This window comes from Suncus etruscus, chromosome 1 (genome assembly GCF_024139225.1).
Source record: "Suncus etruscus isolate mSunEtr1 chromosome 1, mSunEtr1.pri.cur, whole genome shotgun sequence".
NCBI lineage: Eukaryota > Metazoa > Chordata > Mammalia > Eulipotyphla > Soricidae > Suncus > Suncus etruscus.
In genome coordinates, this window is record NC_064848.1 from 77,587,025 (window position 1) to 77,613,521 (window position 26,497).

The 26,497-nt window shown below is 36.2% G+C and overlaps 1 protein-coding gene across 1 annotated transcript in view; it reads left to right on the forward strand.

The window, feature by feature from the left end:
- FSD1L (fibronectin type III and SPRY domain containing 1 like) overlaps positions 1-25,862 on the forward strand; it is a 45,964-nt gene extending 20,102 nt beyond the window's left edge. Inside the window, exons 4-13 of the mRNA XM_049770841.1 lie at positions 2,401-2,502; positions 5,525-5,547; positions 9,636-9,757; positions 12,089-12,298; positions 13,563-13,661; positions 15,976-16,105; positions 20,849-20,946; positions 21,426-21,677; positions 23,187-23,275; positions 25,498-25,862. Of these exons, the coding sequence (XP_049626798.1) occupies positions 2,401-2,502; positions 5,525-5,547; positions 9,636-9,757; positions 12,089-12,298; positions 13,563-13,661; positions 15,976-16,105; positions 20,849-20,946; positions 21,426-21,677; positions 23,187-23,275; positions 25,498-25,620 (1,248 nt within the window). The 3' untranslated portion in view covers positions 25,621-25,862. The remainder of the gene's footprint in view (positions 1-2,400; positions 2,503-5,524; positions 5,548-9,635; positions 9,758-12,088; positions 12,299-13,562; positions 13,662-15,975; positions 16,106-20,848; positions 20,947-21,425; positions 21,678-23,186; positions 23,276-25,497) is intronic.
- The last annotated feature ends 635 nt before the right edge of the window (positions 25,863-26,497 follow it).

A 26,497-nucleotide genomic window follows, 5' to 3' on the forward strand; every position in this document is an offset into this window, starting at 1 on the left:
ACTATTATTTTATAAGACATAACTAACATACTAGTTTCAGTTATAGCACATGATGATTTGGTATTATATGTAGGAAAATGATCATTGGGGCCTGAATATAGCACAGTGGTAGGGCAGTTGCCTTGCACGCAGATGACCTGAGACGGACCAGAGATCGATTCCTGGCATCATATGGTCTCCTGAGCCTGCCAGGAGCAACCCCTGAGCACCACTGCTGGGTGTGACCCCGAAACAAAAACAACAACAAAAGATCATCATAGTAACATCACCACTATAGTTGTTTTTTTCTTTTCTTTTGGGGAAGGGCCTGGGCCATACGTGGGGGTGGTAGGACCCACTGCTGCCTCTTTGCTCAGAAATCACTCCTGGTGGTGCTTGGAGGCACCATATGGGGTTCCCAGGATCAAACTGGGGTCAGCCATATGCAAGGAGAGTTCCTTTACTATCTACTTTACTGTCCCTCCAGCCCCAAGGATTATTTTATTTTTAAATTTTTCTTTTTTTGGTTTTTGGGTCACACACTCAGGGGTTTTTCCTGGCTATGTGCTCAGAAATCGCTCCTGGCTTGGGGAACCATATGGGACACCGGGGGATCAAAGCACAGTCTGTCGTAGGCTAGTGCGGGCAAGGCAGACACCTTACTGCTATGCCACCGCTCCAACCCCTATTTTTTTTTTTTAAGCCAGTCAAATTGAGCAGTGTGTGTGTGGGGTTATATACCAACTTTTGTGATACTAACATTAATAAGTTCTGATAAACCACTGCCATCTGACCAGCCTCCGACCCCTATTTTAAACTTGTTTATTTATTTATTTATTTATTTATTTACTTATTTATTTATTTACTTATTTATTTATTTATGGTTTTTGGATCACACCCGGCAGCGCACAGGGGTTACTCCTGGCTCTACACTCAGAAATCACTCCTGGTAGGCTCGGGGGACCATATGGGATGCCGGGATTTGAACCACCAACCTTCTGATTGCAAGGCAAACGCCTTACTTCCATGCTATCTCTCTGGCTCCTATTTTTAAACTTTTAATGAAATTTGGTAGCTGAAGTAACATGGTAATGATAGTAAGGACAGTTATGCTTTTGGTTGACAAAATTACTGCACTTCTACCATGACCAGGTACCAGAGCCCCTCCATAATATTATTTTTTTTGAGATACACATTTTTGGGGCCAGGTTAACTGCATGCAATACAAACACCCTACCTGCTCTCCTATTGCTTTGGCCCCAGAAATACAGTTTTTAGTGCATTTTGGAAGTGGTGACGGCTAGGATATTAGTAACATTTTTCTTTAATAATTTCATAATAGTGGAGCTTCATTTTTTCTTTATTATATATTCTCGTATCCTTTGTAATTTATTAAAAAATTTACTTTTACCCCCCTCCCCTTTGTTGTTGTCATGACCTGGGGTGCAGTCTACAAAAGTAGACTTTTGTGGTGGTGCTCACCAGAGGTGGTACACTTGGCTGAAGTATAAGGAAATGAACATATCACTAACTGAAAGAACGTGCTGCTATAACAACTATGGGCTTTTTCATCTTCATTCTCTTTAAAACCTAAGTATTTGTATTTGTGAATCTTACTTTATATTATACAATACTAGAAACTATAAATGAGCATTTATGATTGTATGTATTGCTTTTTCTTCTTCATTCTTTCTAAAACCCAAGCACTTGTAATTGTGAATTCTACTTTATTGGAAGATATAAATGAGCTTTTATGGTAGTATGCATTGTTTTAGTAATGTATTGAATGTACCTGTCATTGGATCCATAAAATTCAGCCTTCTCTTAACTCTTTAATTAAGAAATGAAATCTTAATTATTAAGAATATTATTTGCAAATAGAATATAATGATATTTTGACTTAGGTAATTGACTTATCAAGGATATTATCTGTAAATGGAATATTTCAATATTTTGATTTAGATTGTAGATGATTTTCTGATGGCCTTGGTTAAGTAGGAATAATCTTTGTGTCAATTTAGCCCCAACTATCTATAATTTCTTTTTCTATTCTTTTTTTAATAATATTTTTATTTAAACACTGTGATTACAAACATGATTGTAGTTGGGTTTCAGTCATAAAGAGAACACCTCCCGCTTAACCAATGCAACATTCCCATCACTGCTTTGTTTTCTATTCTTTTTTTAAATGATGAATGTATGTTTATGTGCAGTTAAGCTATTTTGGACATTTCAGAACAGTGATTAGTATACTGTATTAAAACAATAATAACTTGTTACATTCATATTAGTGTTTATCTTGCTTTAATAGTTCTCTAAATTAAAACATTAAGTTGTTGCTCTTATTAGTTATTATAATAATATATTTAAGATTCTGATGATAGCAAGATATTTTATTTTTATAATTAAATTTTATTTTAGAGTCAGCTTGGTCAATGTAATAATGCTCTGGAGAACTCTGAGGAACTACTAGAATTTGCAACACGGTCGTTAGATATAAAGGAAACCGAAGAATTTTCAAAGGTACAAAAATGATGACCAATAAAATCTAAACTAAGTTGAAAAGAAAAAAAAAAGGTTTTGAAAATGGTGTTTTCCCTTTGGACTTTTTTCAGTCATTTCTAACACTAAAAGAGACTTGGAATTTCTTTAAAATTCAGTTTCTTGACAATTTTTTGACAGTTAAAACTGGCAGTTCATTTTTTCAAAGCAGACACCTAAAGTTTAGTCTTTTGGGGTTCTGAAAAAATTAGTTTTTCTTTACAGCTAACTTCAGATGATTCAGATTTTCTTGTCTACATTCATATTGATTATCATATTGATAATTTGTATTGATTATGAGGTACTTATGTACCTTATGTACCATTCATATGGTAATACATCATACTTTTGTTACAAACATTTTAATACTAAGGGAATAAAAATACTGCTAGTAAGCTACCAACAAATCAAATTTTGTAATACTTTCTAAGAGCTAACTGGGAAAACATCATTGCTTTATGCCTACAAGCACTCTAACAAAGTGAACTTTCTTAATAAAGTTTTTTATTAAATAGAATATTGTTTATTTTTTTATTTTATTTTTTTTTGTGGTTTTTGGGTCACACCCGGCAGTGCTCAGGGGTTATTCCTGACTCCAGGCTCAGAAATTGCTCCTGGCAGGCACGGGAGGACCATATGGGACGCCGGGATTCGAACCGATGACCTCCTGCATGAGAGGCAAACGCCTTACCTCCATGCTATCTCTCCGGCCCCGAATATTGTTTATTTTAAGTAATTTATATTAAAATATGAAGTGTAGATTTTTCAGGTATATTTGGCAAAAAATATAAAGAATAGAACAAGAAAACTGATAATTCTTTAACCTAAATCCAGGTGTTTCAGAGAATCTTAATTCTAGAATCTGATTCTTTCAGTAGATTTTAAAAAAATAGTAAAAAAAATAAATGAACTCAAATTTCTGGAAGGAATTTTATCACACTTATCACACTTTATAGTACTTAAAAGTGCTTTTAGTCAAGCTGGAATGATAGCACAGCAGATAGGGCATTTATTTGCCTTGCATGGGGCTGACCCGGTATGATTCCTCCTACATTCCATATGGTCCCCCCAGCCTGCCAGGAGTAATTTCTGAGTGCAAATAAATAGCTTATTTTGAGTTATAGTGAAATAAATTTTGTCAGCTTCCTGTCCAGAAATTTGAGTTCATTTTTCAAGAAAAAGGGATTAAATGCATTATAGTTTTTTTTTAAATTTTTTATTATTATTTTTTTGGTTTTGGGGCCACACCCAGTGTTGCTTAGGGGTTACTCCTGGCTATCTGCTCAGAAATAGATCCTGGCAGGCATGGGGAACCTGGCAGGCATATGGGACGCTGGGATTCGAACCAACCACCTTAGGTCCTGGATCGGCTGCTTGCAAGGCAAACGCCGCTGTGCTATCTCTCCGGCCCAAATGCATTATAGTTAACCACAGTATTGGATTGTTTGCTGTGGACATTGGAAAGAACCTTTAAAACATTAAGGACCACATTCCTATAATAAACTTTACAGTATGTAAAGTCACAGAATAATAATAACTGTATAAAATGTTTTATCTTCTAAACCTTGATTTTGTTCTTTTTATAGACAGCTCTCAGAATAGGTGGCTTTATGCCACCTTAGGGTATAAAGTGAGCATTGAAATGCCAGTACTGGTGCCATAGAGATATTAGAGCCTATAATGTACTTGCCTTGCACATGACTGACCCTGGTTCAATCTCCCACACCAAATATGATACCCCTGAGTATCACCAGAATTGATCCCTGAGCATGTAGTCAAGTGTAAGCCCTGAGTACAGTTGGATATATGGTCCAAAAACCAGAGGAAAAAAATCAATCAACAAACAGCAATATCAGAACTGAGAGACACAACTAAAACATTATTATATACTGGTAATTATTGTTCAGCTAAGTTTAATAAATATTACTATTTGCTAAGCTTTTGGTGGGGGGGGGGGTTTGGAGTCACACCTGGCAGTGCTCAGGGGTTACTCCTGGCTCTATGCTCAGAAATTGCTCCTGGCAGGCTCAGGGAATCATATGGGGTGCTGGGATTCGAACCACTGTCCTTCTGCATGCAAGGCAAACACCTTACCTCCATGTTATCTCTGGCCCCGCTAAGCTTTTTTTTTTTTTTAACAAGGTGATAGTGTATTCAGCAAAATAGGTACATTGTATGTATTGTATGCTTCTAAGGAAAATATTTTCTTGGAAATATTCTTTGTAAATATAAAGGGGAATAACAGGTTTTAAATGCATTTTCCTTCATTTTTATGGTGGTACAGCACCAAGTGATACCTTTACCTACTTTAATTGTGCTAGTATTCACCCAGCACCCTTTCCTCCAAAAACAGAAATGTAGACTAGGTTTAAGTAGTAGTATCTCTGAAGGCATTTGAGGGAAATACTGCATTGTTAGAAGTATTTTTCTGGTTCCCCTTGTCTGAATTTTTGCCATTATGACATAATTCTTTGGGTAAAGAATAGTAGAACTGCAGCCTAGTTTTATGTTAGCAAGCAAGCTCTCAGATAAAAAGAAATTGTCCAAGGAAGGCAGATAGAGAAAACTTGCAACAACCAGAATGGAGTGATGAAAAAGATCTCTGAAGAAAAATTGGAGTGCACATTTGAAATGTGTAAGAAAAACTATCAGAATGCATAGAAATATAAAGGAGATTTATCTTCCAGTTGAGTATAAGACTGAAAGTGGAGGTGTGTTTTACTTATTGTAAGGTAAGAACAATCACAGTCATTTGGAATTAGTTTGAGGTATTAAATATTCTCCTAAGGTGATTTATATGAAGTCTGGATTTTTCTACTATAGTGTTAAATCATATACATGCAATTTGATGGAAACTGTAAATTTTCTGTAATAAATATTTTGGTGAATATGAACTAATATATTCTAGGGTTTATATCCTAACTTATCTTGCATGTCACTGCCATTGAAACTTGCATGAAAAGCACTAACTACCTTCTTTCTCTTCTCCCTGATTTGCTCCAAGGCTGCCAGACAGATCAAGGATAGGTATGGTATAAAACCTACATTTTTATTTAAATATCGATATTGAAGTCAGAAATGAAATTCAATATCCAGTTCTTATTAGCATCTCTTTGGTTAAAATAAAGATGATTAATGACTAAATATAAGCAAGAAAATAAATATTCCTCTGTACATTTTCTGACATAAACTTTAATCACTAAGATCTTTTAAAAAACATAGTTGTAGACAATTTATGTATTTATAAGAGAATTTCATTTCTGGTATAATATAGTTAGTTTTAGTATAGTTTCTAATTATACTAATGATGGTGAACCATATTTAAAATACATATTCCTGGAACGCATTTTTTGTTAAGTTGGAAGGTGTATTTTTTTTTTTTTTTTATGAGACATAGCATTTAAAGAGTCCTCAGGAGTTAAAGCTCTCCTACTTCATTGCTGTCCTGTTTAACCCCTTTGTGTTTTCATTCCATCCTGTTCCTGGCTCCTTCTCTATTTCTAGTGCCCTTGCTACCTGGCTTATGGGAAGAGAAAATTGAACATGTTAGGAAGTATTCAACTTGGAAAATACTTCTCATATAAAAATAGAAAAATGGAATTTAGATCTTGTAATAGACACAACAGAGGACAAAAAGAACAGCTGACATTTGGATTGAGTTACTAGCAAAGACTGATTTTGAATTCCCGGGTTAATCAGTTAGCTTTGAAGGTAGTGAAATCAATTAAGGTTCCTTTCTTTGAGTATTGTGAGACTCTTATTATGACACTTTTATTGTGAAACTCTTTGAGTATTGTGAGACAGATCTTCCGATTAAGTTTTTAATCCTAGGTTAAATCATTCTTTAGATAATTCCATTGTTACTTATGAAATAGGCCAGTGTCTGTTGTTAAATTAGGCTGAAGACTTGAATTCTCTCTCTCTCTCTTTTTTTAATTTTATTGAGACCATTGTGAATTACAAGTCTTTCACAGTTGTATTTCAGGCACATAGAGACAGTGAACTAGGGCCATTCCCACCACCAGTGTTGACTTCCCTCCACCATAGTTCCCAGCATGCCTCCCATACCTCTACCCCTTAGCCCTTGGATTGCTAGTGTAACAGTTTCCTTTTGTGTTTAGCATGTTATAGTTTGGTTCTCTTGATTCTATTGTCATTGACTTTGGCTTGGTTATTTAGATCTGACCTTTTTCTTTTCTCAATGTTCCTGAGACCACTGGCCCTGGGTCCCATCCACAATTTTTTTCTTAATTTGTAGAAAGATGTAGAAATATGAGGCAGAACTAAATAATTCAAGTTCTAAGGTTCTATGAAAAAGGCAGGAGCCCCTATCTAGATATATAAATAAATAAATAAATAAATAAATAAATAAATAAATAAATAAATAAATAAAAGAAGAAGCAGGGTCCCGAGCCATGGTGCAACAGTAGGGTGTTTGCGTGGCACGTGGCTGACCCAGGACGGACTGCGGTTCGATTCCCAGCGTCATATACGGTCTTCAAACTAGGAGTGATTTCTGAGTGCATAGCCAGGAGTAATGCCTGAGTGTCACTGGGTGTGGCTCAGAAAATAATTAAAGAGAGAGAGAGAGAAAAAGATGAAAGGAAAGAAAGAAAAGAAGAAAGGAAGGAAGAGAGAGAAAGGCAGAGAGAGAGAGAGAGAGAGAGAGAGAGAGAGAGAGAGAGAGAGAGAGAGAGAGAGAGAGAAGGGGACAGGTGTGGCAAAATTATTTTTTGCATAGGCGCAGGAAATGTTGGGGAAATTAGAAAGGAAATTTTCTTGGCCTAAGAGATACAAGGTGTCTCTACCCATGAAGCAAGCATACTGTCATAAGACCAATTACAGGCTCCAGGCATGTTGGTTGTCCAACCCCAAGATCTTTCTTTCAAAATTTTGTTTATTTGCGGTTGTCCAAGTCAGTCTTCTGTAAATAGAGGTTTTTTTTTTTTGGGGGGGTCACACCTGGTGACACTCAGGGGTCAGTTTTAGATACTCTTCTAGGAAGGAAACTGTAGAATTCCATCAGTGTCATTTGTATGATACAGAATAATTTTAACATATAGCCCTAGTAAAGGTTAGCTTGATTAATGGAAGTATCTAAGTCTAGACATGGTATTTTAATGGAGTATATCAATACCTGAGCAGCGAATAAGATACATAAAAATAAATATTTGCACAGTTAATATTCTTTGATGTGATAGAGGTTATACAGGATAGAAATAAGTCAGGAGTTGGAAAGACATTACAGTGAGTACTTGTAATCAGCTAACCCGGGTTTGATCCTTGGAACCCCATATGGTCCTCTGAGTCCACTAAGAGTGATCCCTGAGTGCAGGGATCATTGACCACTGGCTATGGTCAATTCCCATGCCCTTCCCCCCACAAATGAGAAGTTAATCAATGGCAGTTAAGCAGAATTTTATAATTCACAGGCAAACACTTTTGTATGCTTTTAATATTATTGGAAGATAATAGATTGAATTATAGTGTGGTGACACACACACTTAGATGAATAAAGCTAAACTGAAATTCCACAAAATAAATAATACATATCTTTTTTTCTAGGAGGGGGGCACACATGGCACTTAGCAGAGCTTACTGCTGGCTCTGTGCTCAGGGCTTACCTGTAGTGGGCTCAGGTGAACAGAAGGAATGTCCAGGATTGAACAGCCATAGTCAAGGCAATCACCCTATACATTGTACTGTTGCTCTTTCCCAAATCATACATTTCCTAAACAAAATTTTCATAAAGCCACATCCAATTATATTGTTTAAGAAGCTACGGTCTATTTACTAAACTGTCATAAAAAATGACAGTATAACATTGTTGCATGTTTAGCTTTGATTTTTGGAAGCTGAAATTTTCATTGACTAGAAAATCTTTTTTTTTATGATTTCAAAAATCTTTAATGCATTTTAAAGGAACAGTATTATTAGAAATAATTTTGTTATTAAGATAAATTTTCTGGAGGCCGGAGTGATAACACAGAATGTAGGGTGTTTGCCTTACATGTGGCCAATCCGGGTTCGATCCCCAGGATCCCATATGGTCCCCTGGGCCTGCCAGGAGTAAGCCCTAAGTGCTGCCAGATGTGGTCCCCCCCCAAAAAAAAGATAATCAGAGGAGATGATTTGTAATAACTTGTGAAAAATCTGCTATAATCTGAAAATAGAAATGAAACATAGAATGGCAAGCTAGTAGAATGGATTTCTTTTAAGTTTTTTTCAAATTGGCAGCATTTTTTCATACTTTGTGTTACTGATATTTGGTATAGTTTGTTTATTAAAAACACCCACTATATTCATCTAACATTTATTTACTCATTTCCTATTATTGCCTTGGCATATAGTTTCACAGAACATTTTTTTCCTCTTAGTGTAGCTGATGTTCATACCTAAGAGTGACATCTACTGGCTTGACACTCAAAATGGTGATTTCACTTTTAATGATGACCTATCTTTAGCAGTTACTAAACTACACTATTTGGACAGTGTATCTTCACTTAAGATAATGACTTAGTTGATTGTGACTATGTGGAGAATGTTTGAATAAAGGTATATGTAAAGGTTGTTACTTGGCATTTGAAAAGGAGTGAGGCTGGCATCAGGAAATCAGTGAGATAGATACAGAGATTCAGATGACTGATGGAACTACTGACTCTGATTTATGATTGATATTTGTATTTTGTTATGTTTGCATTTGTATGCAGTTTAATAAATTTGAATAGTGGAGAGTTTCTTCAAGTTATCTTAAGTAGGGCCATTTTAGCTAAACAGGTTAGAATGAATGCTTTGCATATAGGAGACCTGGGTTTATTCCCTGACATCACAGGTTATCCTGAGCAACTACTAGAGTGAGCACAGCACAGAGACACAGAGTAAGAGTAGCTATTGAGCATCATCCCTGGTTTACCCTTTACCCTCCAAAAAGTGGCTGTGTCTTCAAAAAGCATTTATGGGTTTTTTTGGACTAATTTTGAAGAGATTTTTAAGAACAAGTATTTATTTGATTTGTTGCTTTTATTACAGGTTTGAAATCAGTAGTAAATGTTTGTTGATTAAATGCTTATATTTCTCATTCTTTTATTTAAAAATAATAATTGTGTTTGTTGTAGAGTAACAATGGCTTCAGCTTTTCGCCTTTGTATGAAACCAAAGGTCAGTGATAACATGAGTCACTTAATGGTGGATTTCTCTCAAGAAAGACAGATGCTTCAATCATTAAAGTTTTTGCCGGGTAAGATGTTATTGCATTTAAAGTTATACAATTGCTTCTTGGCCTTTTGGCTAAGATCAAGTAAAGTTATATATATATAAATGGTTTTTTTCTGTAATGAACTTCAGAATGTAAATATTCATGAAAAAATGGTGATTCTTTTTCCTCAGTGAAGGAATAATGACATCTGCTGTCTTTAGTTTTAGAGAATTATTTTACTGGGAGTAAGAAGTTTGTTCTAAGTATCCTGTGAATTCAGAGTTTCAGAGATGGCTCAAAGGGCTGGGATGCCTGCTCTGCATTGAGGCACTCTGTATTTGATTCCTAATACCATATGGTCCCCGAGCTCAGCCTGCAACAGCTTGCTGTATGTATCACAAAAAATAAATAAATAAATAAACAAACAAAACAAAAACCAAGAGAATCTCAGTAAGCTCTGGTCTCAGGGTGTGGAAACACATACCTGATGCCTTGTAAACCCTCCTGATTTCAGTACTACATGGTCTCCCGAGCACCATGGTAGCCTCAGTTATCTACTGTTGGGTCCAAGGAACATTAGACTAAGAATCACCAGGAGTGGCCCCAGTCATAACCTCCCTTTTTCTTATTTATTTAATTTTCTTGGTTGGTTGTGGGCCACACCCAACACTGCTCAGAATGTGGTACTGAGGTTTGAACCTCTATATGCAACTCAAGCCCACTGTGTTATAGCTCCTTTTCTTACTTATTTTAATATAAAAACTGCTGCAGAGACCAGAGAGATAATACAGGGATAAAGGTGCTTTACTTGTATGTGGTTGACCCCTCCCAGTTTCATCTTTGATATCACATATGTCCTCTGAGCACCACCATAGTGATGCTTGAGCACAGAGCCAGCTCTGAGTGCTGCTTGGTCTGACCCCAAGAACAAAACAAAACACTACTTAAAAAAGAAGCTGTCTCTCACAATTACTTTTTTTTTCGTATTCAGCAGTAATATGCTATGCTTATTAGACAGTCTGAATAAATGAAGTATAATGAGATGCATGAAGTCCTATTGTAATGGAATTTAATATAAAAGGAAAATGTAACGTTCTGGACATGTGGTGTAAAGGTTGTTTGGGAACCTATGCATGAGGCTTGTGTTCCATCCCTATCATAGCTCTGTGGGCTGTGATTCTGGCCAGACATTTGTGATTGTCAGCCCCATGTATGATTTCTGGAGTAAGATCTGCAGCTGACGTGTGACACCCTGGTGAGCGATTGAACCAAGTATGCAAACCCTGGTATCAGATTTCACATGTTTTGGACACACAGATGTCCCTGGGGGATTGCATTCTCCAACTAACCTTTGTTATGCAAATGGGACATCTGTTAATGTTGAAGAGCTATGGAAAATCACTAAGGGAAAGAAATCGATTATTGTTTACACATGCTAATTGTAGCTTATTTGCTCTAATGAATCACATTAGTGTTTTGGAGAAACATTTAAAAACTGAAGTATTTGGGGGAGTTACTTTTGTTCAGTGATGAAAAATTAGGAGATTTTAAAAATTATATTGAAAATGGAATTGTGAATTTTAACCTTTGATTTCAGAACTATTCTGTTTTATCAGTAATTACTTAGTTTTAATTTTGTTAAATAGTAACATATCTTGTTTTTTTTTTTAAATAAAATATCTGCTGTGCTTATTTGAAATAGTAGATTAAAAGTATGAGTTTGGAAGTAACCAATCACTCTTGATTATTTATTTTTAGTATGCCTAAATTACATTTTTTAATTTTAAACTTTATTGTTTGATTTGTTTTTGGACCACACCCAGAGGCACTGAGGGGCCGTTCCTGGATTTCTGCACTCAGAAATTGCCCCTGGCAGACTGGGGGACCATCTGGGATGTCAGGAATCGAACGCAGGTCCATCCTGGGTCAGCCGCTTGCTGTCTCTTTCCCCACCAATGTGCTATCTCTCTCCAGCCCACTTTTTTTTTTTTTTTTTAGTTTGGGGCCAGCTGTGGACAGGACTTACTCCTGGCTCTTCCATATGGCTTATGGAACCATATGTTGTTCTGGGGATCAAACCTGCATTGGCCCCATGCAAGACAAGTGCCCTATTTGCTGTATTATATCTCTAGTTCCCTAATTAATTTTCGTCAGCTAATAAATTATCTGATTTAATAAAAACAAGCCTATAAAAAACTTTGAAACAAAAATTTTAATTGCACTTTGGAAAAAATTACTTTGCATTTATGGTAAATAGTTTTCTTAACCTGATTCAGTATTCAAAAGTAGTGTGAGAAAATCATACTTGGAATGACAAACATTAATTTGCTTAGTACTTCTAACAAATGAGGAACTTTTCCTCCCTTTTCTCAGTTCCCAAAGCTCCAGAAATAGAGCCGGTAGACTGTTTGGTGGCTGACAATGCCGTAACAGTAGTTTGGAAAATGCCAGAAGAAGATAATAAAATTGACCATTTCATACTGGAGTATAGGAAGACTAATTTTGATGGACTTCCACGAGTAAAGGATGAACGATGCTGGGAGCAGATAGATAATATTAAGGGTACTGAATATACACTATCAGGTAAAATGCATTTCTTGAATCTCATACTCAGAAAATAAGTATGTCATGAAAAATATTTTGTTTTAAGAAAAAGCTATTAAACATTTTAAGCAGGCTTTTACCTATTTCAAAAGTGTTTATCATAAAATATAAAAAAGAAACTTTAATTCTGGATATTTGCAACATATAAGGAACAGTATGTAAAATGTTGCTTTCAGGTACTGAAGCGAAACTTTAAAATTTTCAATGTACATATTCTCATTCATTTCATTGATTATTTAATATCACCTTTATCCTCTTACATTGCATAGTACTAAAGTATAACTGCCACTAAGTGTTAGAGTTTGTCTATTTTTGGGGGGGGGTCACACCCGGCAGCGCTCAGGGGTTACTCCTGGCTCTACACTCAGGAATTGCCCTGGCAGGCACGGGGGACCATATGGGATGCTGGGATTCGAACCACTGTCCTTCTGCATGAAAGGCAAACTCACTACCTCCATGCTGTCTCTCCAGCCCTAGAGTTTGTCTATTGACCTTTAGTATATTAAATGTCATTTCCAATAATAAGGAAGGACCTTGGATATTTTAATGTGGCTGGGTGTTGCCTGAGTAGTTCAGTGCTTATTATGTGTGGACAGAAATACTATTCTTTAGTCCTCATTTTCCCTTTAAATTCTTTTTTTAAATTCATTTTTAAAGGGCTAGAGAGAGAATACAGTTGATAAGGTGCTTGCCATACATACTGTCTATATGGATTTGATTTGCTGTAAAGTTCCCCTAAACCCTGCCAGTAATGATCCCTGAACACAGAGCCAGAAGTAAACCCTAAACACTGTCAGAAGTGTTAGTAAGTGTTAATAGGGCTTTAATCCCTGAGTTTAAGAAGAAGAAATTAATTGATCTGTGCAATTTATTTATTTTGGAGAAAATAATAAATTAATAAATCATGATTACTTTTATTTCAGTCAGTTATCAACCTTTTAACATAACTTTTTAGGAGCCAGAGCAATAGTACAGGCATTTGCCTTGCACACAGTTGACCCAGGTTTGATGCGCATATCTCATTCCATATGGTCTCCTGAGTACCGCCAGGAGTCACTTTTGCACACAGAAGCAGGAATAAGCACTGAGATCAGCCCTTCTTCCCCTCAAAAAACCAAAACCACAACTTTTCCATGACTTAACTATTTCTGAGAGGAACGTTTCTGTTTGAAGTTATAAGTGCCTGCTTTTAGAAATATATTCCTTTAATTTTTATATCCAAAACCACTTTCACTTGTTTCAGGCTTAAAATTTGATTCCAAGTATATGAATTTCAGAGTTCGCGCTTGTAACAAGGCTGTGGCAGGGGAGTATTCTGATCCAGTGACTTTAGAGACCAAAGGTAAGATCAGCTATTTGTATAACATAACATGAAAACTAACAACCTTTCATTATCTGAACCTTTATGGCAGGAAGTGTTTCAAGTATAGTTTCAAGAAGGCATTCTTTCCCTTCCTTTGTACAAGAGCATGTCTGTACACACACATAAGAAGTAATGAATGTTTGGGCTGCACTCTTCCCCATCTCCATAAACATGTCTGCATTCACATAGATGTAGAATTCCCACAATAGAGGTTATAAATTAGGGAAACTTGAAACTATGGTGTAATGCAATCACCTGAGCACCTGTGCACCACTCATCTAAAAACCTCTCTTGAGATACAAGATTATCAAATATTTATCAATTTGAAAACTATAATGGTAGAGATCTTCCCAGTTGTGACATATTTGACTGAGTTTACTTCCAAAATCAGAGTATATACATTATTGTAGATACTTGGGACTTAGTGTGTCTCATTTGGCCTTTAGTTCTTTAGGCATTTCATAACAAGTTTGATATGATTTGGAGAAGAACAGAAAAAAATGAACCAGAATAAAACAAAGGGTAAGGATCATAAGTTATTAATTAAACAAACTTAGAAGTGTTTAAACTCTTATATTTGTAACACAAGGACCTAATAAAACACTAACTTGAAATATTTTATTGTGATTAGCAAATGTTTTTGAAAGGTATAGGTAGCTTAACCAAGAACTAGTATCACTTTGAATTACTTTCAATAAACTGAGATGTTAGTCATATTTTTCTTGAAAGTTTTTGCCATGCCAAAGCATAGTGATATTTATAGACAAACTGTTTTCTACATTATTTTAACTGTATTTAGTTCTTGCCAGGTCAAATTGTATTATTATTGTTATTATTAATTCCCTCTGGAGCATTATAAAATTTTATTTTTTGGTTTATTCTCATTTACTTTTAATGTTATGATTGAAACTTGGAACTCTGTGTTTACATTGTATATTTCTGTGAGTTTCATCAATTCAGAAAAACATTAGTTTCCTTAGAGTTGATGACTATCCGTGTGTAGTCTCTGGATCTTACTAGTCAAAGCCTTGGCCTTTGAGTTTGAAAATGAAGACTAAGTTGATTCTAGTCATTTTTGTTTGTTTGCTTTATTTGGTTTGGTTTGGTGTGGTTTGGTTTGGTTTTTGGGCCACACCCAGTGACACTCGGGGGTTACTCCTGGCTAAGTGCTCAGAAATTGCCTCTGGCTTGGGGGACCATATGGGATGCTGCGGGATCGAACTGTGGTCCATCCTAGGTCAATGTGTGCAAGGCAAGTGCCCTACTGCTTGTGCTATCGCTCTGCCCCTGATTCTAGTCATTTTAAGCAGTGGAGTCATTCCTTTGAAGTGGGCATAGATTGAAACTCCACTGAGGTCCACTGAACAATGATCCTGACCTTTGGAGGGGACCAAGGAAAAAATTTGCCTCAAGTGCATATGGTTCAAAAACTTTTGTTACAAGTTTATTCTATCCCATTGGAGTAAGTACTAATAGTACCCAACTCTCTAAGGGAAAAGTAGAGGTTTTTAAACATGTCACTATTAAACAAACTTTCCTTCTTTGGTTGCTGGTGCCTTTCTTTAACAAGTTAATAGAGGGCCCGGAGAGATAGCACAGCGGTGTTTGCCTTGCAAGCAGCCGATCCAGGATCAAAGGTGGTTGGTTCGAATCCCGGTGTCCCATATGGTCCCCCGTGCCTGCCAGGAGCTATTTCTGAGCAGACAGTCAGGAGTAACCCCTGAGCACTGCCGGGTGTGGCCCACAAACCAAAAAAAAAAACAAAAAGACAAAAAAAAAAAAAAACCAAGTTAATAGATATAAGTATATGACCAAAGATCTGAATGGAAAAAAGAAAAGAGAGATGGACATTAAATATTAATTACTATTTGGGCATCAGATAATATTTGTGGTAAATTCATTCTTATAATACATTACTTTGTCCTTATAATTCTACCGACTCAGCCTCCTATGAAGTCATACTATAAATTAATATTCTAATAGCAGAAGATGGATATAATTGTACACTGATAAAAAAATTCCAGCAGTAGGATTAGTAGAAACACCAGTGGCAAGTCTGATTTTGGTCATATGGAAGAGACACAGAGGACACTAATTGGAAGTAGAATTTTAATAAGTTATGAACAAGTAACTTAGGATTTTAAATGTTAGGATTAGGAACTTGAGCTGTATTTTTGTATATAGAGTCTAGTCAGATGAGTAGAAGAATAAGTTAATAGCTACTTTAGGGTGTAAAGAAGATATATAGTATGTTTTTTAAAAATTTTTTAAAATTGATTGTTGTTTTGGATAGCACTTAACTTTGTTTTGGACAATTCATCATCCCATTTAAACCTGAGAGTTGAAGATTCCTGTGTTGAATGGGACCCCACTGGAGGAAAAGGTCAAGAAAATAAAATTAAAGGAAAAGAAAACAGGGGCAGGTAAGCTAGTTCATTAAAACCATTATCTGGATAAATATTTGTATATTTTGATTATTTGACTCTAACATATAATGACATTTTTATTCTATGCCATTGATTTATATATTTGTACATTTGTATATTAATACTATAAAGTGAAATATAATGGTTTTGTTCCGAAACATGTCATTAACATTTTTTTCTTTAATTCTTTAATTTAATTCTTTAATTCTCTTCAATTCTCTTGTTTTACATTTTTTTCAATATTTAGTTTTGTTAAAGTTACCTCTAGAGCAGCTTGAATTTCTTAGAAGTTCCTGAATTTTATACTTATATGTTCCATCTTATATGATAAAGGTTTCGTTGAATGAAAACTTTTATTTGTTGGTGAAGCCAGTACCTCACATGTGCAAAACAAGAGGACACTTAGTTATATGTATCCCTGCCCTTAATGACAACTTTAGATGTGTCTTGCCACAAATCACATTACAAATCAACATTCCATACTGAGAGGCTTGCTTTGAGTATCTTTTGGTATTGCCAGACTTTTTTTAGATAGTATCAAACTGTGGAGGCATCTGTCTTTTTTCTTTTATCTTTTGATCAGTACAGATCAAATGCATGTTCACTCAAAAACAGGGCCTATCCCTATCTCTGTGCTCAGGGATCACTTCTAGTGAAGCTTGAGATTGTATGTAGTATTGGATTGAAACCAGGTAGGCTGTGTGCCAGGCAAGGTCCCTACACACTGTACGATCTCTCTGACTCAGCCTTTCTTTCTTTCTTTCTTTTTTTTCTTAAATAGGAGAAATGTTTGTTCAAACATTTAATAAAATGAGGTGGTATTACTGACTTATAACAGTGAATCCAAAACTATCTTCTTTCAGGCTTTTGATCTAGTTTTATAAATTGTTAAGTTTAAGTTGTATTATAGTTTTTTTTTTTTTAACAGTTGCCTATTTTTATCTGACAGTGTCCATGTTACTTCACTGAAGAAACACTCAAGGTGACAATCTATGTCTGTCTAGTTCTAGGATTTAGTATTCTAGCTTGGCTGAATAACTTTATTACTTTTTAACCAATAAGCAGATACCGTTGCAGCAGCCTTTGTAAACTAAATCACTGCTCTTTGTAGACTGTCTATATTGGTAACTTACATTATGAATTTATGGTTTTTATAGTATGCTGTTTAGTATTTGGTTTTCATTATATGTGATAAAAATAAGCTTGCTTCACAGTTTTTTTTGGATTATTTTCCTTTATCATACTTTTTTTCTGCATCTTCTCATACTTGGCATCTTTATTGTATATCTAACATTATAGCATTGACTTTTGTTTGTATTTGACACAAAAGACAGTAAGTATTCAATACGTTATAGTAGACCATTTAAAAACATTAACGATAGGGGCTGGAGTGATGGTGCAAGGGATAAGGCATCTGCCTTGCCCGTGCTAGCCTAGGAAGGACAGTGGTTCTATCCCCTGGTGTCCCATATTGTCCCCCAAGCCAGGAGTGATTTCCGAGCACATAGCCAGGAGTAACCACTGAGCATCACCAGTGTGGCCCAAAAACCAAACCAAACCAAACCAAAACAAAACACAACACAACAAAAACATTAAGGATAAATGTGCCATTTACTGAAATGGGTGAATTCAATTTAAATACCATGTTTTACCATAAACTAGAATGTTATTTTTCAAAATTATTTTCCTGTATATATTTGCTCATTGTTGGTGAAAATGATTTTGTAGAGTACTAGAAATCATGTCAGAATTATGCCTATGAAATTTTGTCTAGTCATTTTGAGATTTTAAGATGGCTACATTTAGTGTTTCAGATTAAAATTGAGCCTTGAGGTTCTGAAACAATAGCACAGTTGGTAGGGCATTTGCCTTTCATGCAGCTAACCTGGGTTTGATCCCTGGCATCCCAGATGGTCCCCTCACTACTGCTAGGAGTAATTTTTGAGCATAGAGCCAAGAGTAACTCTGAGTGCCACCAGATGTAGCCCCAATAGTAAAAAAAAATTAAAAAGAAATCTGTTAAAATTGACCCTTGAATAACACTGGTTTGAACCGTGAAGTTCCCATATGCTTTCACATTTGTAGATCCTGCCATTGGTTGTCAGTTGTTTAAACCTGCAGATGTACAGATGTACTGTTGATACAATTGTGTATCTACAGTGAGTTGACTTTAATTGGCTAATTTTCAACTGCCTGAGGAACTCCCACATTGTTTACAGGCCAACTATATTTTTCTTTCTTAGTTCCTTTTAAAGATAATTTTAGTTCTTTTGGAATTTGGGCCACACCCAGCAGTACTCAGGTTACTTCTGACTCTGCATTCAGGAATCATTCCTGTTGGATTTACTGGACCATATGGGATGCTGGGAATTGAATCAGGCTGCATGCAAGACTAATAGCCCTACATGCTGTAATATTGCTCCAAAGCCATTAAAGATCTTTTTTTTTTTTTTTGGTTTTTGGGCCACACCCGGTGACGCTCAGGGGTTACTCCTGGCTATGCGCTCAGAGGTCACTCCTGGCTTGGGGGACCATATGGGACGCCGGGGGATCGAACCGCGGTCCGTCCTAGGCTAGCGCAGGCAAGGCAGGCACCTTACCTCCAGCGCCACCGCCCGGCCCCTAAAGATCTTTTTAAATGTGGGTTACTTGTAGAATGTGATAGACACTTACTAGTCTTTTAAAAATATTTGTTCACTATATGTCAACTGGATATTTGGGGGGTATATAGGAATAAACACTGTCCCTGCTTTCAAAAAATTTATCCATTGTGTAAGTATAAATAAAGTAGTTTGGAGAAAGAAAAATGTGAGCTGCCAGATACTTAAACTGTCAAGTTAAGAATGCCAAACTGAAAAGCATGGTTAAATATTTATTCACTTACTGTGATGATTTAAATATGAGTCCTCAAGGGTGTTCCCACAATGTTCCATTTTTCCTATAAATATGGCACTGTTTGAGGATCAGGTGTAGATCATAAATGAAAGAATATTTGGTGGATTTTGTCATGCCTAGGATGCCCCTATAAAGGCTTCCAGTGTTTTATGGATCTCAGGCATCAGAAGATGGTCGAGGTGGGAAGGTTGAAAGTTAAAAGAGTTCCTGAGATAAAGTAAAGTATTACCTGCCACCTTCAAGGAGATCATTATCTTGTTAGGGGCCTCTGCAATGGGTCTCAGCTGAACATCCTTCCCTCTCTGCTCTCTATAGCATCAGAGGGGCATCCTGAATATAACTATCTAAGTAAGGAACACAGATATTCACAGAACATGTTGGGGGTGTGTGTTTGAACAGGAGTGAGCTCAACTGCAGCAACTTCCCAAAACAGCAGTGAACTAGTAGCTGTGTACCAGTTCTCCCAGGTTAAGCCTTTATGCCTATGATCATACAGGACTTTAAGCATGGAACTTTACTCTTCCAAAAAGTTATCTCTTAATTAGTCTTGTAAAATCTGGATAAGATTTGTTAAGAGAATATTTAGGAAGTAGAAGAATTTGTAGTGTTTGGTCTTACAGTATAAGATGGAATACTAAGAAGAGATTGAAGCAGATTGTGAGGTCAGGAACACATTAGCTGATATATTGACCTAGATAATACTCCCGGGGAACTAAAAAGGTAAATTGCCTGGAATCAAGTCAAGAGTAAGCTGAAATTATACTGTTTAGGCCTTAAGGAAGTACTTGAAGACTTTAAGAGAATCATAATTAGGCTTATCTGGTAAACTGTAAGTAGTGTGAATTGGGTTTACAAAGAGATCATTTGGGAAGTTGGTGGTGGTGATCTTGTCTTACACAAGATATTATACCTGTAAAAATGTACTTAGGGCTGGAAATAAAGAATGCTGCAATGAAAGAGTTTTGGTTTTACTCAATTTACCTCTGAAACTTAAATTATGTTTCAATAGTTTTGTCTGTTTTTCTTTCCCCCATGCTTTTCCTTTATTTCATTACTGCTGGTAAGTGGTCATTTTTTTTTAAATGCAGTGAAACAGTATTATTCAAAACCTATTTTAAAAATTTATTTGATACTTACTATTTGGGATTTATTACTGAAAAAAATTACCAAAATTACTTCTAACAGTTTACCATATTATAGAATAGGTCAGGTTGAACCTTACCCATTTCAATAAGAGAGATGCTTTGTAATACTTGTAATACTTTGTAAGTCCAGGGCATGAATCTGGGTAATTGGTTTTTCTCTTAAAGAAGAAAAGATCCAGAACAAAAATATCTACTGCTTATTAAAAAGGTTATTTATTTCAATTATAATAAACCTAAATTTGCCTTTGCCTTTATTTAAGTCTAACTGTGAAAAATGTAAATAATAATCCATTATCTGCCTTGAGTTTCCAGAAATTCCCTAAAAATTTGTCTTGTCTCATTGTGGCATGTTTCTAGGTTTTTTGTTTGTTTGCATTTGTAATGTCAAGGATCACAAAAATAAGAAATTCATGTAGGGCATGTGCTTTACTACTGAGCTCTTGCATGAGTCTTGCTCAGTATCTGTGTGATATTACTATTGCAAGCTTGCTTTGTGTTGACCATTTCATGATTTTTTATGATTTGCTCAATTTGAGTGTCTATAACCAATAACTGCTTAGTTATAAATAGTTCAGTTAAAATAAGTTGTACTGTTTATGATATATAACCATAACCCTTTTAAAAGGTTCATACCATGATCATTTTAATTTTTGAAACATTTTGATATTATTTTTCGTTCTTGTTCCTGTTTATATAGAAGTGGTACACCATCCCCCAAACGGACATCTGTAGGTTCCAGGCCACCAGCAGTAAGAGGTAGCAGAGATCGTTTTACTGGGGAATCATATACGGTGCTAGGTAAGATAAATATCATAGTTCTTCATATATTAAAGAGAGGTATCATGGCCACACTGGCAGGCATCACATTCATTTAGAACCAGAGTGGCTTGGCCACCTGTTTATTGAATGAATGAATCTTTACAGAAGTTTCTCCTTCTGGGCACCTAATTACTTTGGTGGGTTTTCAAATGGTGTCAGTATGTTTAAACTCTTGTTATACAATACTCGACGTATTTGTTTAATCTGCAGAGGCCTTAATAGAGAAGAAAATCACTGAATATTTTTATGTTTGGAAAAAAATTAACATAAATAAATATATAAATAAATAGTATACAAGTGAAGTAGCGTAACTGGTACTCTATATTTGTTGTGTCTGTGCCGAGAGTTCCTCTCCTGGATCAGAATTTTGGGTGCTGTTTTGTGGATGAGACATAGGTTAAAAAAAAAAGTGTAATTTTCAAGGAAGACTCAAATATGTCTTCCTGATTTTTTTGTAGGTGACACTGCTATCGAAAGTGGACAACACTATTGGGAGGTGAAGGCCCAAAGAGATTGTAAATCCTACAGCGTGGGAGTAGCATATAAGACTTTAGGAAAATTTGACCAGTTGGGAAAGACAAATACCAGTTGGTGTATCCATGTCAACAACTGGCTACAAAACACATTTGCAGCAAAGCACAATAATAAAGTAAAAGCTTTGGACATTACTGTTCCAGAAAGAATAGGTGTCTTTTGTGATTTTGATGGGGGTAAGTTATTTTCTTATGAGTCGTTTCATTATCACTAACTTTTTCCTCAGTATTTTTTATTGGTAGTCTATGCAGAGTTTCCATAAATATCGTAGTGATCGTTCTTGGCATATTCGATTACAATTTTTAAGCTGTATAACTGACATGATGTGTTATTTGCCTAGAGACCTGTAAGGAAGATTTTTGTTAATTTCTGTCTTCAGCACTAAGATTCTTTTCTTTCTTTTCTTTTTGTTCTTTTTTTCCTTTTTGTTTCTTTTGCACCACATTTGGTAATGCTCAAGGGTTACTCCTGGCTCTGCACTCCTGGCAGTGCTTCGGTAACCATATGGTAAGCTGGGGATTGAACCCAGGTTGACAACATAAGGCAAGCATGCTATCTGCTATATAGTTTGTCCAGCCCCAAACACTAAAATTTCTTTTGTCTGTTTTAATTCCTTCCCTACTTGGATTTTATTGTTGTTGCTGATGTTGGGTTTTGAGCCATACCTGGCAGTACTTAGGGCTTACTTATGGCTCTGAGCTCAGAGATCACTCCTGATGGGGCTTGAGGGTCCATATGGGGTATTAGGGGAGAACCCAGGTCTGCTATGTGCAAGGTAAGTGCCCTCTCTCTCTAGCCTCCCTACATTTTTTTTTAAATAAAGTGGTGAAGTCAGGTGTTTTTTGAGTTGGAATAGGCTGTAGACATTACTGAGTCCATCTGCCACACAGTATACAATCCTTTTGGGGGGAGGTTGGGGCCACACCTGGTGATCCTCAGGAGTTACTCCTGGCTATGCGCTCAGAAATTGCTCCTGGCTTGGGGGACTATATGGACGTCAGGAGATCTAACCACGGTCCATCCTAGGCCAGCGTGTGCAAGGCAAATGCCCTACTACTGCGCCACCACTCCGGCCCCTACAGTCTTTAATACATTATATTTGCAGGTAGTTGTCATTGCTATACTCAAATAACTATAAGTTCCCCACATGTTGCTCTCTACTTTGAAACCTTAGACTAATAAAACCCAATTTTGCCATTTTAAAAACAGTGTGTTCAATAATTCTATGAGCTATCAACATTGCTTATTGAAACAAAAAGGAAAAATAGAGAAAATTAAACCAATTTATTTATTTGGTTTTATTTGGTAGCCACACCCATAAGTGCTTAGTTTTTACTCCTGGCTCTGTGCTCAGGAATCATTTCTAGCAGGTCTTGGGGACCATATGGGGTGCCAAGGGTGGAATCTGGGCTAGCCTCATGCAATATAAGTCCCTTGCCCACTTGGGGGACCATATGGGATGCTGGGATTCGAACCACTGCCCTTTTGCATGCAAGGCAAATGCCCTACCTCCATGCTATCTCTCTGGCCCCTGGGCTTTTACTATTGATTTTTCAGTGAAGAATTTTAGGTTGGTTAGTTTGCAACCAAACTGTCAAAATATGCATTTATTACTTCTGCATTTTTATGTTAGATTAGGTATTACATTTTTGTATGTAATTTAGACTTTTCCTTCTTAATTTTAGGTCAACTTTCCTTCTATGATGCAAACTCAAAGCAGTTGTTATATTCCTTTAAGACAAAATTTACTCAGCCAGTGCTACCTGGGTTCATGGTTAGTATCTCATTTATATTTTATTTGGTTTGGTAACATCAAGAAGAATATATGTGATATATTTGGATAGACTGATGTGCTGTTTTTTTATATTTCTTTTTCCAGTCCATCTTTTACTAATCTGTTACTCTTTAAATTTTTGGTACATTTTATTGAAGTAAATATTAATACATAAAAGAACACAAGCCATAATACGTAGTTTTGATGAATATTTACAGAAACAAACTATTTCTTTATTAATTTGTTCTGGAACTTTTCTGCTAGATAATTTAAGTAAATAGTTTTGTAAGTTGCTTAGATATTTTCAAAATAAGTAATATAGTAGTTTTATAGTTGTTACCTTTTTTATTCTATTTTAAAATTTATTGTTAATGAGCCTGCATGTTTAAAAATTTGAGAATTAATTATGTAGTTAATGATGTAGATGTAAATTTCATAGGCCAATAGATTCCTTAGTAAATATTCCAGTTTCTTGACAAATATTGAACAATTTAGCTTAAATTTGAGGGAGGAAATACTAACTTTTTTTTTTTTGGTTTGGTTTTTGGGCCACACCCGGCAGTGCCAGGTTACTCCTGGCTGTCTGCTCAGAAATAGCTCCCGGCAGGCACGGGGGACCATATGGGACACCGGGATTCGAACCAACCACCTTTGGTCCTGAATTGGCTGCTTGCAAGGCAAACGCCGCTGTGCTATCTCTCCGGGCCCAGAAATACTAACTTTTTAAGACTCTCTCTGACCTTAACATTGTCTGATATATATGTGGCAGTTAAACTTGTTTTAATGATCCATTCTTAAATATTTTAGTTATCTTGACTTCTAGATGAATGATTGTTTATTGAATATTATTTTCTTCTTTACATTTTTGGGGGATTAGAGAGAAATCCATCAATGCTCAGAGGACCTCAGGGCTAGTCAGGATGATACTTGGCCAACCGTGCTTGATAATTTAAGCTATAGTGTCCATGCTCAGGCCTGGCCATTTGATGATTCTGCTTTGACCCGGTGATGTAGGATTCACCAGGGCTACCTTAACAGTGCATGAGGATCACCAAGGTTACAGTCATTCATCTATTCATGGGGCCCTCTCGTGTCAGGGACTGAACTTGAGTCTTAGACATATACTTGTTAGCTACCCCCCTAACTTCAGTAAAAGTGTGTTTTTTTTTTTCACTTAGATTTATTTGTAGCTAACAAATGGGGAAATAAATGTTAGGTGTATTTGGATATTTCTATTTGTACTTTTCCTGGAAGTCCACCATTATGTTCTTAGTAACAAATTTGGGTGAAAATTAGTAGACTTTACTCTGTTTGCATAAGGAGTTTTTTGGAGAGGTGATGATAGATTGGGAATAGTGGTACGGACCACACTTGACATTTTTCGGGGGCTATTCCTAGCTTCTATGTCCAGATGTAGTGCTTGGGAAGTAAATACTTGGCTCGTAGGCAAGCATCATAATTCCTGTACTATCTCTTTAACCCCCAAAGCTTTTAAATACTTTCACACCTCACCTCAGAATCAGTAACAGTAATTGGGATAAGAAAGTTGGCTCTTTATTCTCTTCTTTGGTCCTGAGGTTAGTATAAGTAATGACTGCCAATACTTTTGCCCATGAAAGTGTTTCTCAAAGTGGGCAACACTGCCCCTCCCCAAGCTCTGGTTGGCTTACTAGAATTATGCAGGGGCAGAGTTGGGGGTGGTGGTAGAAGTCTTGGCTACAATTGGAAGATGCTTTCTGTCAGTCTGCTTAAAGAAGGTAGATTGCCAGTGGGACGAACATTTTTCTTCTGAATAGGGGTGGTACGCTAAACAAATTTGGCAACATCTGGCTAGATATTGGCCAATCTAACTTTATAAATTCCTACTACCAGCCCTTAGTTTCTTCTCTAGAGTGAATATCTAGTGAGTACTGTTTTGGTTTTTTTTGTTTTTGTTTTTTGGTAACACACCTGACAGTGTTCCGACTCTGCTCTAGTCTCTGCTGGAGAAGTTTGCTCCTAGTAGTACGAGATGTCCTCAGCCTTTTTTCATCTATCCAGTGAGTTCATATCATCTCTGTAACTCTAAAACCTACTTGAGATAGCTTTTCTACTTCCCCTTCATTCAAACACAATAGGTATCAGTTTGTACTTGTTGATATTCATTGATGTGGCATTTACCAGTGAAATGGAAGTACTATTTGGATTTAAATTCTTAAGCTTTGGTTCTTTTCTTTTCTCAGGTTTGGTGTGGTGGACTCTCTTTGAGTACTGGAATGCAGGTTCCAAGTGCAGTGAGAACACTTCAGAAAAGTGAAAATGGAATGACTGGCTCAACAAGCAGCTTAACAAATGTTGCTCAGTAATGCCTACTCAAAATTGTGTTCCTGCATCCCACCCTTTTGATTGGGTGGCCTTTTCTGTGTAGCTACTAATCACAGAATCTATGAGTGTTGGAAATCAGGTTTACTACATTCTGCTTTAAGGCCTGGAATCTGTTAGCATTACACATCTTGTTTGAAGCCTTTATAGGAACTTAAAGTGCAATACCGTAGAAGCAAGCAGATACGGAGCAAGAAACTCATGTATTGAGAGAGTAAAATGAGAAGTCAGTGTTTAAATTGTAAAGAAACTCATTTTGTGTTCTTTTGATTACTTTGGCTCTTCCAATATGTTTTACTACATGTGATAGGCCCTAGGCATGGGATTGAAAAGCATTTAATTCTTGCCTTCTTTTCTCTATACTTTTTTAAACCTTATTACTTGGTACTATTTTGTTCTTTCACTGAAGCTTTAAAAACAATACAGTCCTCTACAACTTTTGAAAAAAAATTTTTTTTTTTTTTTTTTGGTTTCTGGGCCACACCCAGCAGTGCTCAGGGGTTACTCCTGGCTGTCTGCTCAGAAATAGCTCCTGGCAGGAACGGACTCGAACCAACTACCTTTGGTCCTGTATCGGCTGTTTGCAAGGCAAACACCACTATGCTATCTCTCTGGGCCCAACTTTTGAAAATTTAAACTAATTGATTAGGTATGCTGATAAGGGTTTTTTCTGAATAATATTTATTACCTCTCCACTCTTAGTTTTATAAATAAGTTATTGTAATAGACTAAACAATATTCTTTTTTCCAACTATTGTGATAGTTCTCTTTTGGTTAAAACTAAAAATAGAGAATGGACAGGAAGTTTCTAGACATAATAGCTTAAAATTACCCAAATTATTTTTGTCTGCTGCATTAATT